At 38.1% G+C, this 14508-nt stretch overlaps 1 protein-coding gene across 4 annotated transcripts in view; it reads right to left on the bottom strand.

The window, feature by feature from the left end:
- The window catches only part of EFR3B (EFR3 homolog B), a 133197-nt gene that overhangs the window by 68018 nt on the left and 50671 nt on the right, over positions 1–14508 (bottom strand). For all 4 annotated transcript variants that reach the window (XM_007475928.3, XM_007475931.3, XM_007475929.3 and 1 more), the window contains exons 2-3: positions 5905–5981; positions 3731–3858 (exon numbers count right to left, since the gene is read on the bottom strand). In XM_007475928.3, coding sequence (XP_007475990.1) covers positions 3731–3858; positions 5905–5981 — 205 coding nt within the window. The remainder of the gene's footprint in view (positions 1–3730; positions 3859–5904; positions 5982–14508) is intronic.

Genomic DNA, 14508 nt, shown 5'->3' with positions numbered 1-14508 from the left:
TAAATGATTTCAACAACTTTAAGGATCATCTTAAGTATTCTGTGTGGGATCATTTACATCTAAATTCACTAGTTATAATAAAGAAGTCTTTATTAAACGTATTCTTTGTCACAAACGTTAATAAAATATTATTTGTTACATAAAAAGACTCTCTGGGAAGGGAGAGGGTAAGGAATACTAGAAATTTTGATGACATTAAAAATATCAATAGAAATTTATTTATCTCTGAGTACAAGGTGCCCAGCCATCACCATTCAAACAATGCCTAGCTAGATTCAATCAACAAAAATACTAAAAGAGTTACTAAAAGTAGCAATACAAAATACTAAATGTAGCTACTAGATTAGACAGTAAAGCTCTTACAGAATAATAGGAAAGATGGGACTACAGACAGTCCTAGAGTGGTTGCTTTGTATTCCTTTCCATGGAATTTATCTTCCTTCCCCTTCATCCCCCACTTCTTGTCCCTAACTTATAGCCTGCCTAATGCTCACCTGTCTTTCACTGCACATTCCAGTTTCCACAAAGAATGTGAAAAACAAGTGCCCACACTGATGAAAATGGCAGTGATTTGAGGGAGAGAGCAGGAGTGGGAAGAAAAGAGTGGTATCTCTGCTAACTGGTCATTAAAAAATTCTGAAGCTTCCATCTCTTTCATCCAATCAGCCACTGAATCTCTTATCATCACTACCAACACTACCAAGGCAAAGGAATGAGCTTCAACTTTTTGATTTTTCTTCTTCAAGGCCACCCTTGAACTTTGGGTAATGTAAACCTCAAAATTTCTTAGACTTATAAATGTTGGAAATTTCACCATTGGGAAATTTCATACTTGAAAAATTTCCTATTGATAGTGGGTCTTGGCTATTGGAATGTGAAGCCCATTGGCATGAGAGTTTCCCCCTCCTCCCTTCTTAAGATTACTTTAGGACAGAAACCTTTTGCTGAACAATGGAAAGGACTTTGACCTATGCTTAAGCATAGAACAGGAATTTCTTTGAGTCATGATTGATTTTAGAATTGATACAATGGAGATACTTGGAATCAATCTCCACCCTACTCAGTCCTAACAGGATTGAGGAAGGGATGCAGCATAGATCAAGATTTAATTATTTGAAAATATGACCTTCAACAGACATGTGCAAAGCCAGAGACCTCTGGGCGGTCCTGGGTTAAGCTAGAGCCTCCATTGGAACAGGGAAATTGATGGACAGGTGATTGGTAGATGTGAGAACTGAGGGGAGGGAACTTGGATGGTTTCCTTAAGGATAGGGGGGTCTGAAGAGAGAAGGGTGGTTTTTTAGGAGTTTGTCGGAGTGGTTGCAGGGTGCTCTGAGAAGCTTGCTCTGAAGGAAGCTGAAGGTGGGGGCTCTGAGACTGTTTCTCCATTTTGGTCTCGTGAGTAATAGGGACTGATCTCCTTTCTTTGCCCCAGCTATCTAAGGGCTTGGGCCTTTTGGCCCAGCCTAAACAGAAGGGGTATTTAAGCCCTATTCCCTTCTCTCCCCTTTCTCTCTACCTCTATTTCTCTATCTCTAATTCCTTTCTTCCTCCTGTTTGTAATTAAAACTCCATAAAAGGTTGAAGGCTGACTTGAGTTTTCATTTAGGAATTACATAGCTGAATTCCTTGGCGACCTTAAATTAATATATATCAGTCTTTTAAAAGTTATTTCCTTGTCACAGTAAGAAAGCAAAGAAAAGAACAGAGAAGAGACAACAAAGAGGGCCAAAGCTAAGTAGACATCTCTTCTCCAAAACATTTACAACTCCTTTACAAGTCCTTTGTGGGGGCTTTATCTACTTGGACATTTGAAAAGGTCATTCAAAAAAAGTTTTACTGCTTTTTTTGGTGTTGTTTTTACATAATAAGTCATTTCTGGAAGTGACCTCCTCCCTTATATCCACTCACAAAACTGAATCCTCCTTAGTTGGGATTTTTGGGGGGATCAGATATAAGATTTTACTAACAAAGAAAAATCCTACAGTAAAAACTTCTTTCAATGCAAGTAAACACTCCTCTTCAATTTATAGTCTAAGAGACTTGCGTCAGGGTCAATTGTCAAGCCAGTTGGTATCAGAAGTGAGCCAAGGACTTACTGACTGTAAAAAAGACTCACTATTACTCCTTGATTGTCACTATAAATACTCATTGTTGTTGTTTCTCCCCAAGAGCTAACCCCAATCACATTGCTCTTAAGAGCAAGGGAATAGTTTTTAATGCCTCTTCTTGGTATAGGCAAAAAAAAAAATGAAGGCATTGGTTCAAAATTCCCTGGGTAGGGTTTTTTAAAAAGAGATGTAGGCCATTCAAAGCATCCCCCAGAGTCCTTATAAATTTCAAAAAGGCAAGGGAAATTATTGTTAATTAAATGTTGAATGCTTATACTAGCAAGCATGATGTCGCTTTTCTTTAATGTATCCTAAGTACGCTTTACAACACATCAGGGCCCCACATATAATCAATACATACCTACATTTATGCCCATTTTATTAGACTGGGAGTACAAATGTACTCTTTTAAATGATAATGGGGGTTTATAGTAGCTGGATCTTTGCATTTATGTTGGTTGTATTCATGATTTATTTGATGCTGAAGCCTTAGTCATGAATGCAACCTCCAATTATAATAATATTCCTATGGAGAAATAAGGTTTGATTCATGTTTTACTTTCTAGAAATCCACAATAGAGCAAAATGGAAACTATTCATGTAGGCACAAGAACATAAGTCAGGGGGAAAAAAAAGAAGGGCACCAAGGTCTGGGGACAGAGCTAGAGTCAGAGAATCACAGAGAAAGAAAGGCAAAGAATGAACATAGATCAGAAAGCAGAATGGAGGGAAAACGATTACCGATTTCCACTTCAGAAACTGGAAAATTCTGCTCGTCATTCATGAAATGGCCATTTGTATTTATTAAATTGATAACCCACTTACTAAAGAGGGAGACTTCCCCTACAAATTGTCACTTCAATTGTACCTAGCAAAAAAGCTCTACATCTCCAACTCCAGCTCCTTTGTCCACACTATTTACTAATCTCTGACTGTAAAGATCCTGGCTCTTTGACCAATTAGTGCTTGCCACTACCTCTACCATCACTGCTATCCCTTCTTGTACCCTAACTGTCAATGCCACCAGTCTTCTCAAACTAGCTCAACTTGAATCTTACTTGAATCTTCCCAATTTCCCCCATCCACTGGCAATGTTGAATGGGACACATACTCACTCTTATACATGCAGCCTTTAACAAAAAATCTTAAGCCCTTGTGTCATAGTAGGGTGGCAACAATCAACATATTTTTAAAATTAAATATTATTTTTTTCAATTTATCTGTGCTTCTTATTAAGATATAGATAGGATGACTGAACCACCAAGACACTTAGTTAGACAGCAATAGAACAGCTTTGTTGGGGACAGTGACAAATTTGGGTCTGATAGGGGACCACAAGGTTTCTCAGTGAGAGTTATATTTGAGGGATGAAATGCTGAATGATGAAATCAACAAGAAGTCAACTTTTCTTCACACTCAAAATGTAGTGATAGAAATAAGCTCAAATCAGTGTTTGATTTAAGAGACAGGTAACAAGCCCCCTGAATCCCAGGCCAGGCCTTTCTGGCATCGCTTCAATGAATTATTTGTTATCTGATAATTTTCATACAATGTACTCATCATATCCATACCCTATAAATTGTTAAGAAGTCAGTGCCCCACCTCCCCCTACTGCTTACCCATATCGATGGCGGCCCACATCACGAATAAGCCTTTCGGAGAGGTAGGCACCAATCCGGTCCAGTTTCTCTGGAGCTGAGAGAGCATAGAAGGTCAGCTTCTCCATGTTGGTCTTCACGAGGCCATCCTATACAGGCACAGACAGTCAATGGTCATACCTACCATGTTTATACCAAGGAAGTATCAAATTATTAATAATAATGACCTAGATTCATTGAGTACACCATTGGGGATAGTATTGAAATATGAGAGACTATGACAGAATAGTGTTGAAATATGACAGTATAAAGAGAATGCCATAATTCTTGGGGTCAAGGCAGAGAAATGCAGAACAATGAGATTAGGGGTCCTTTTCTACCACATTTCCCTCAAAAAGAAGGTTTCTTCTATTTCTGAACACTAATATATGTCTATCTATCTATACATCATTTTATGATCAAAGCAACATATAAATAATGCAGTGGGAAGGATATTGGCTACCAAATGGAGGATAGTTTTAAAACAAAAGTAGGATTTATCCCTATCCCCATTCCTCCACCTTCAATATGCTAGATTTAGTCCCTTCACCTATCTGACAATGTTTGTCTTCCTTTCTATCAATCAGGAAACCTCTTCTTTGAATGGCAGGTTTTATTTATTTGTTTTATTTTATTTTAGCCTTTATGTTGTGTCTTAGTAACAATTCTAAAACAAAAGGGCAAGGGCTAGGCAAACAGGGTAGACAAACAGCTGGGAAGTGTCTGAGACCAGATTTGAGCCCAGATCCTCCCAATTCCAGTGTGATACTCTATCCACTGTGCAACCTAGTTGCCCCTGAATGGTAGGTTTTAAACAGTGCTGGCCTCGGAGTTGGGACAAGGGTTCAAATTCTGCCTCTGATATTCCTAGCTCTGTGACTAGGGACAAGGCATTTAAGATAACAGATAATGTATTTAAATGCTTATTATGTACCAGGCACCAGGCTAACTTAAGCTCTCTCAGCCTAAATTTCCTCATCTGTAAATGGGGATTAAGAACAACCAAAGGGGGCAGCTGGGTGCCTCAGTGGATTGAGAGTCAGGTCTAGAGAAGGGAGGTCCTAGGTTCAAATTTGACCTCAGACACTTCCCATCTGTGTGACCCTGGGCAAGTCAATTAACTCCCATTGCCTAGCCCTTACCGCTCTTCTGCCTTGGAGTCAATACTGTGTATGGACTCCAAGATGGAAGGTAAGGGTTTAAAAAAAAAAAGAATAACCTAAGAACCAACCTCATAGAATTGTTCTGTGGCTCAAATGGGATAACATAAAGCATTCTACAAATGTCATTCATTTTTGTTACTGGGGCTCTAATCTTATTACAACATAATTCATAAGCTATTTGCCTCCTCCCAACCAAAGGAAAACAAGGAAAGTATTATAGTTAAGGGCTCCCACTACTCAAAAATCAGAATGAGTCAATCTGATAAATGCCACCCCCAAAGTTCACAAAAATAGCCTTGTTCCTTGAATAAATTCCTTCCTTAAAGGCCAATGATTTGATTGTCTGGAAATACTCAGAGATAAAGAACATATGGAGACATGCTGGCAAAAACAGAGATCTCCACCAAGTAGACTTCCCAGACTCAGGCTTGTTCTATTATCCCAGAATGATGAGGGCAGCTACCATACCAGCGTCTGACAGGATGCCAGATGTTACCATTATGGGAAAGCTAGTAGCACATAATAGAGGGGATAAATTTGCTTTACTGAGCCCCAGAGGGCTGAACCAGGAAAAATGGGTGGAAGTTAGAGGGAGATTTTGCCTTAATAAAGGGAAAATCTAGCAATGAGATCTGTCCAAACATTCTATCTGTCACTGAAGGCCTATAATCAGAGCTAGATTACAACTTTTCAGGGATATTGTAGAAGTGGATTCATGTAGTGGGACAGACTAGATGAATTAGAGAATCACAGAAGTTTTAGAATTGGAAGAGGTTTAAGTGACTAATTAGTTCAATCCATACCTGAAAGGAATCCTCACTGAAACAAAACTGACAAGAGGTCATCCATCCTTTGGCTTATGATATCTAATGAAGGGAATTCCCTTCCTTTACCTCAAGATATCCACTTGACTTATGGGCATCTCATGACTTCTGAGGGCCTTTCTAGCTTTGAGATTCTAATGATCTATGATAGGAAGGGAGGATGACCTACCTCTGGGTCCTCTGGGAAGATATTATCAACCAGTCTCTTGTATCTGGGGCGAAGGGCACCACAACACCCACACACACCTGGAATGAAAACAAAAGAGCCTTTGAGAAAAGTGTTCCAGAAGATTTGTATGAACTGATGCAAAGTAAAGCAAGCAGAACCAAAAGAATAATTTATGGAATAAAAACAATACTGTAAAGACTAGAAACTGAAAGACTTAGGAATTCTGATCAATACAGTGGAACAAATCACAATTCCAGAGGGGTCATGATGAAACATGTTATTCTTTACAAGATAGGTCTCTGAAAAACATTTAATTAAAAAAATTAAATTTAAAAAATACAACATGAGAAATGTGTATATGACAAAGCAATGGAAATGCAAATAAAAATTAAAATTGATGTTAGCTCTGCCTTCCACATAGCCTACTCTGGCCTGAATACTTCCTGAATTTTGCATGATGCCAAGCTATTTCTTATTCTGGCATCCTCTCTTTTTTAGCAAAGCAAAAAGGGTGAGATAAGCAGGTGGGAAGAATGTTCTTACACCAGACCCCTAAGTAGAATTCTGATGGGGCTGGGCTTTTGCAAATAGGATCTTTCAAAAGAAATTCAAATATCATCCCAAAACACAGCTGAAAAATATGCCCTAATTTTCATGAAGGATTTTTATGACAAAGTATTCCACCCTCTTAGTACTCCAATGGATCTGTAGTCTCAGTGATTTTAGACATTCACCCCCCCCCCCAAGGAAGAAGACAACAATTCATCATGACTTCTATACATATTCCCCTATAATTTCACACTAGGAGGTCCCCCCCCCAATGTGCTGGAGAGCTTTCTCACTTTTTCATGGCATCTGACCAGCCATATAGAAAAGTCTGAGTAGATGAAGAAAGAAAAAAATCCTATGAAATTTGTATTCCACTTTCTTTGGAACTAAAGGTTTGGGTTGGGAAGCTATCTACCTGCTTGCTCCACAAAAACATTCATTCTTTCCCAATTTCTTCATATTCTTCTCATTTTTGCTTTGACTTTTCCTCTCCTCTCTCTAATAACTTCCCCTTCCAAATTACATATTAGATCACTCTCATTAAAACAATTATCTTGTAACTGATGAGAAATAAAATACTAATATATTAAAACTTTAAAATGAATGAGTGTAATTTTTGCTGTTTAAAATAAAAAGAATTAAGAGTTGGGAAGAGATCTCAGATTAACCTCTCTCCACATTTTGGAATCCCTTCTATCATATCCTTGAAATATAGCCAGTCAGCCTCTGCTTAACAGTTGTTCCAATGAAAAAGAGTCCCATATTTAAAAAAACAAACCTCACTCGATACAGTTATAGGATCAGAGATTTAGCACTAAAAGGTACCTCAGAAATCATGTTGTTCAATCCTCTCAGTTTACAGAGGGGGAAAAAAGGTCCAGAGAGGTTAAGGTACTTTTCTGAGGCCACATATTAGTCAACTAATTAAAGATTAATTTGGGTTAAAAAGCTTCTACTTTTAAAATTCATTGGGATGATTAAATTTAGTATCCACTCACACATTAACATAAATTACTCATGTCTTATGCTTACGATAATAATAGTTAGAACTCATATAGCACCTATTTTGTGCTAAGCAGTGTGCTCAAAGCCTTACAAATATTATCCCATTTGATCCTCACAACATCCTAATGAGTTAGGTATTATTATCTCATTTTACAATTGAGAAAACTGAGGAAAAAAGAGGTTAGATGACTTACTCAAAGTCATATATAAAGTAATAAATCTTATAAAATATAACATTTATGGAGGAGGTAGCATGGTGAAAATGAATAGAGGGGCTTCTAGGTAGCTCAGTAGATGGAATGTTTAGAGCCAGAAAGACTCATTTTTCTGAGTTAAAATCTGGCCTCAAGCACTAACTAGCTGCATGACCATGAACAAGTCATTTAACCCTGTTTACTTCAGTTTCCTCATTTGGAAAATGATGTAGAGAAGGAAATGGCAAACCCCTCCAGTATCTTTGCCAAGAAAATCCCAACTAACAATGGATAAAGAATCATCTTGTTTTCAATTCCACCTGGATATATGACCATAGGCAACTTACTATACCTCTCAGTGCCCCCAGACAACTCTCACAAGGTTTTGTTTGTTTGTTTGTTAATCTTGGTTTTTTGTTTTTTGTTTTTTTTGGTATGACATGGACTCCTTTGGCTATCTGGTGAAACCTGTGGGTCTCTACTCAAAATATTTTTAAATATATAGGGAAATCAGTTGTATTGAAATAAAGCTGAATTTTTTTCACCACCCAAATTCACAGTTAAAGGCCTCCATGTCTTGAAGAAGAATCTCTGCTTTAAAATTATAATCTATGAGAAGAGACAGATCTATATTTAGTAGAGTAATTTCCTAACTTGGAGTTTCTTCCATAAAAGAAGTCAAAGGCCTGGTTAAAAAAAAATGCCTGTCTCTAGTTAACTCTTGACCTCTTTGTGGTTGAGGCAAAATTCAGTTTATAGGAAATATTTAAGCACAAAAGCAAGCAGATTATAGCAAGGTCTTTGGACAGAAAGTAATCATCAGGAAGGAAAGTTGGGGAAAGGGCTGCCCCCTTCCTGGGACTTGCCTCTGTCTGGGTCTTCTTTTCTTAGATGCCTCTAGAGTGTAAGAGTTAGAAAAATGTGAGAGGTTTTTATAAAAGATTGGGCTGGACCATTTAAGAATAGGGTCGCCAGGAATTCCAAAGAGATTTATTTTAACAATTTATTTATAAAATATAGAAAGAATGAAAGTAAGAAGAATCAGAGAGAGGATAGGGTAAGAAAGCTAGGCTACACACTAAGTATTTTGCTCTGGCTCTGACTCAATCCAGGTAGGGGAGTTTAGTCCTTAGCCACAGAGGCCTCCACTTTTGTAGCCAAGGACTTAGGGATGCAGGGAGCCTCTCTCAAGAGATAAGGTCTCTCCTGGGGCTAGTCCCTTCAGAAAATCCAGGAAAGGAGTCAGTCTTTTACACTCACCACGTCTCTGTCCAAAGGGAAGCAGTCTGAGATCTCAAGCCTGAGCTCCTCCAAAGTCAAGTCAAAGAGTGAAGAAAGCCCTCACAGGAAGAGCTTAGCATTTTTAAAGATCATTTCTTTTTGTCACTTCCTGTGACTTCCTTCCATTTACATGTACCAATTACAGCTAAAGCTCTACTTAGGACAGCCCAGAGGGCAGTCAGTCGATTCTGATTTGTCACCCACTATCACACACGTGGGTCATAGACCTCCCCGACTCAAGTGTGAGTAGGGTGTATACACTTTTGGTGATTAAATCTAAAAATGGGCAGAAGAGAGTTAATTTAATCTTCATAAGAGCCAAAAACTTTCTTCCATATTACCCTTTTCTGCCAAGCACATCATTTCCCTCTGTTCCTCCAAGTTTTGCTGAAAATGCCATGCCTGCTCCAACCTCTCAAATTCAGACCCTCAGCTGGTTCTGATACACTTTCTTCCTTTTATACAAATTCCGTAGGGCATAATTTCTTCTACAAATGGCTTTGATATTGTCATTTACCTGAAGTCTCAGAGGTAGGAAGCATCAGAGGTAGATTGAACACAGATTCTCTGACTCTGAAGTTGAAGCTTTCTTCTACTAGACCACACTGCCCTTAAAGAGTTGCCTGGGGCATGAGAGGTTAAATACCTTGTCTATGATAACTTAAGTAAGTATATGGGGAGACAAGATGTGTACCAAGCCTTTCTGACTCAATAGCACAATAGGATTCTATCTCAACCAAAGGCTACAATTTGTTCAGCTATTCCCCAATTGATGGGCATCCCCTAAATTTCCACTTCTTTACCATCACAAAAAAGCTGCTATAAATATTTTTGTACATACAGGTAAGTTCTTTTCCTTTTTCTCTGATCTCTTTGGGAACAGACCAAGAAAGTGATATTGCTAGGTCAAAAGGTCTACAGTTTTATAATCCCGTAGGCATAGATCCAAATTGCCCTCTGGAATAGTTGAATCAGTTCACAACTCCACCAGCAGTTCATTAGTGTTTCAATTTTCTCACATACCCTCTAATATTTGTCACTTTCCTTTTCTGTCATATTAGTTGATCTGACAGGTGTGGGGTGGTACCTCAGAGTTGTTTTAATTTTTAGTTCTCTAGACAGTAGTGATTTAGATATTTTTATATGACTATAGATAGATTTGATTACTTCATTTGAAATCTGCCTGGTCATATCCTTTATCATTTAGCCATTAGGGAATGAGTTGTATTCTTATCTAGTTGACTCAATTCTTTTTATATTTGAGAAATAAGATCTTTATCAGAGAAATGTACTGTAAAAATTTTTCAGTTATGATTACTATAGATTTATCTCTATCCTGTTCCCAACCTCCATTATCCCTACTCTCTCCATCCTCAAAAGTGGTTTGCTTCTGACCACTGCTTCTTTCAGTTCCTCTCCTTTCTATCACTAGCTTTCTCTTGTCCTCTTCTTCACACCCCACCCCCTCACTACCACTTTCCTGTAGGGTCAGATATATTTCAATACCCAACTGAATGCGTATGTTATTTCTTCTTTGAACCAATTCTGATGAGAGTTAGGTTCAAGTCTACCCCTACCTCTTCCATCTTCCCTTTCACTGTAAAAGCTTTTTTTGTACCTCTTTTATGTGAGATAATTTACTCCACTCTGCCTCTGCCTCTCCCTCCCCTTGTCACAGTGCAGTCCTCTTTTTCACCCCTTAAATTCATTTTTTAAAACATCATCACATCATATTCAACTCACACCTGTGCCCTCTATATAGACTGACCTAAAAATCATAAAATTCTTTGGCGTTACAAATATCATTTTCCTTTGTAGGAATGTAAACAGGTTAACTTTACTTACTGAATGAATCCCTTATGATTTCTCTTTCTTGTTTACCTTTTTAATGATTTTGAGTCTTGTATTTGAAAGTCAGATTTTTCTAGTCAGCTCTGGTCTTTTCATCAGGAATGCTTGAAAGTTTTCTGTTTCACTGATTATCCATTTTTTCCCCTAAAGATTTATTCTCAGTTTTACTGAGTAGGTAATTCTTGATCATAATTCTAGCTACTTTGCCCCCTAGAATATCATATTTGAAGTCTTCTGATCCTTTAAAATAAGAGCTGCTTATAATGTGTGTTATTCTGACTGTGGTACTACAATATTTGAAATATTCCTTTCTGGCTGCTTACAATATTTTCTCCTTGATCTGGGAGCTCTAGCATTTGGCTATAATATTCTTTGGTGTTTTCATTTTGTGATCTTTCAGTAGGTGATCTGTGGATTCTTTCAATTTCTATTTTGCTCTCTGGAATTAAGATTTTAGGGCAGTTTTCCTTGATAATTTCTTGGTATGATGTCTTTGCTCTTTCTTTGATCATGGCTTTTGGGTAATCTAATAAATTTTTTTAAACCCTTACCTTCTATCTCAGAATCAATACTAAGTACTAATTGCAAAACAGAAGAATGGTAAAGACTAGGCAATTGGGGTTAAGTGAATTGCCCAGGGCCATATAATTAGAAAGTATCTGAGGACAGATTTGAACTCAGAACTCTTCCATCTCTAGACCTGACTCTCTATCCCCTGAGCCACCTAGTTATCCCTACTTTGATCATTCTTAAATTTTGCCTTGATCTATTTTCTAGGTCAGTTGTTTTTTCAATGAGATATTTCACATTTTCTTCTCTTTCCCCCCCATTTTTTCAATCTTGTTTTATTGTTTCTTGATGCCTCATGGAGTCATTATCTTCCACTTGTCCATTTCCATTTTTTAAGAGATTATTTTCTATAGTGAACTTTTGTAACTCCTTTTCCTTATGGTCAATTTTGTTTTTTTAAGGAATTCTCTTCAGTGAATTTTTATATATTCTTTTTCATTTGTCTAATTCTGTTTTTTAAATAATTTTTCTCTTTAGTGGATTTTTGTGCTTTAAATACTATTTGGCCTATTCTGGTTGTTGTTGGTTTTTAAACCCTTTCCTTGGGTCTTGGAATCAATATTGTATATTTGTTCCAAGACAGACGAGTGGTAAGGGCTAGGCAATAGGAGTTAAGTGACTTGCCCAGGGTCACATAGCTAGAAAATATCTGAAGTCACATTTGAACCTAGGACCTCCAATCTCCATGCCTGGCTCTCAATCTAATGAGTGACCTAGTTGCCTCCTCTTGGTTTTTTTAAAATGTGTTATTATCTTCAGTATTTTTTTTGTGCCTCCTTTACCAAACTGTTGACTCTTTTGACTTTGTTTTCTTCTGAGTTTGTGTTTTGATCTTCTCTATCACCACAGTAACTTTCTATGATAAGGTTCCTTTTGTTTGTTTGTTTGTTTTTGTTTTCCAGGATATTTCTTGACTTTATGCTGATGTTGGGCTCTGTTCTCTGGATGAAGGTGACACTGTTCTAAACTTCAGGTTTTTTGGTGTAGCTATTTTCAGAAGTAGTTCTGGAAGTCTATAAGTTTTCCATTCTTCCAAGGTGGGTGTATTTACTATTCTTCTGTTCTGTGTTCTAGTCTATGAACAACCACATGTACTCTTTTCTATCTGCTGCCATCTAACCACAAACTCTGACATGCTAATGCTTCTCCTGGCCCTGGGACTGTGACTTAGATCTGAGTATGGGCAGTCCAACAGAGCTCTGCATCTAGTACTAGTAAAAGGACCTCTGTAATCGCCTTCTGTCCAGTGCTCTGATCCCCTTACTGTCAGTGAACTGTGAACTCTGGAAGCTGTTGCTGTGGATTCGATTGTTGGTCAGCTGCTGGTTTGCCACTGTAGTTCTCATTGGACTTCATTCCACTCTCACTCTAGTGAACAGTCCTTTCCTGCTGACCTTCTTGGTTGTCTTGGGTGGAAAACTGTTTTATCCCATCCTTTTGTGGGTTGTTCTGCTCCAGAATTTGTTTTGAGGCATTATTTTAAAGTTGTTTGGGGGGCAGGGGCTGATTTGGAAGACCTCAGACCAATCCCTGACTTTTCTCTGCCATCTTCCCCCCCTCATTTAATTTCTCTAGACAGAGTATATTGAGCTGTCTAAGTGATTTGTTGTAATCCATCTAAGATTGCACTGCCAACATATTTTAGAGGCAGGACTTGAACCCTGATCTTCCTGACTACTGGCCACTAGTCTTGGTGTAGGTATTCTTTGGTGACAAAAGGCACCAATTGACCTCACTCACCTGTGCCCCTCCTTTCATCCCTAAGGAAAAGTATACCTTCCTCCCCCCACCCCCCGCAACATAAAACAATGCCTCCACTCAGCCACCATCCCTGTCCACCTGCACCATCCATTCCCTTGTTTGGCTCCATTTCCTAGACAACTGAATGAGGTGTTAGGACAGTGGTGTCAAAGTCAAATAGAAATAGATCCTTGTGGGCTACTGACTGACTTAGAAAACTACATATTGTGAACATTATGTTGTATTTTTATCTTGTTATATATTTCCCAATTATATTATAATCTGATTGAGGCAGCGCTCCAGAATTTTGCCAGTACTTGCTGCCCAGCACTTGAAACCTCTGTGATAGGATATTTCTCCATCCCTTTAGGCTACACCCCAAGTGAATTTCCCATATTTCCTCTCCCTCTACTGGTGGGCTGGGTGAATTTTTTTCCAGCATGGCTCTGCATAGTTTCTTTCTAGTCACTCCTTGTATTTGTGCTTCTTAAACTAATACACCACAACACCCAGAAGCAATCAAACATAGTAGCATAGTGCTGGATAAACCAAGGACATTGACTACTGAAGGAAGGACTTAATATTTGGTGAAAAATTCTGAGAAACCTAGAAAGTTTGTTTCCAATCTTTCATTTTACAGTTGAGGAACTAGGGGCCTAGAAAAAATGAAGCTACTTGCCCAAGGTCATACAACTAGTATGTAGCAGAGGTGTGGTTTGAACCAAGGTCTCTGGTTGCAAATTCAGCACTCTTGCCTTCATAACATACTACTTTGAGTTCTTGATTTTTTTATCCTAGCAGGACCAAGGCTTAAATTCCTGATTTCCATAGATATTCTGCCCACCAGCCAATAAAGAAAGGTTAGTTGCAGAAAGAACAAAGCTCCTTGACAAATATAGGTTCAAAAGAAATTGAAGAAATTAGCTAATTGGCATTAATTCTTAGTATTTTGTACAAAGAGCTTTTATACTGAGGGTGAGTTTCAAGAAAAATGAATGGGTAATTGACAGCATGGTCACCCAGGTAACTCTATCCTGAGTGAGGAAATAATTACAAGGTTTGTAGATTTGCTTAGCCAACGTAGAAGAAAGCTCTCAAATTTTCTATGTATTTTTTGGTCTGACTTAGCAGGGGAAAGAAAATGTCTAAAGACATTTTGGAAGCCTAAACAGGGTATATAAAACCATCTGCTGCTGAATAGATTTCCTGGCTAGGTACTCAGAGTGAGCAGCAGGAGGTCAAGAGACAAATATATTTAAAAAAAAAAACCAAAAACCTTCTATTTGACAAGGCAAATATTTAGAAAAATGCTGACACTGAACCACATTTCTATTTAGCCCAAAGTGTTAAGGCCCACGTAACATAAAGGGTCAGAGCAGGGTTCTAAACTGTGAGCACAAAATATGGAATTTAA

Source organism: Monodelphis domestica, chromosome 1 (assembly GCF_027887165.1).
Source record: "Monodelphis domestica isolate mMonDom1 chromosome 1, mMonDom1.pri, whole genome shotgun sequence".
NCBI lineage: Eukaryota > Metazoa > Chordata > Mammalia > Didelphimorphia > Didelphidae > Monodelphis > Monodelphis domestica.
The sequence above is the reverse complement of the archived record's forward strand: the minus strand, read 5'-3'. Positions and strand labels throughout refer to the sequence as shown.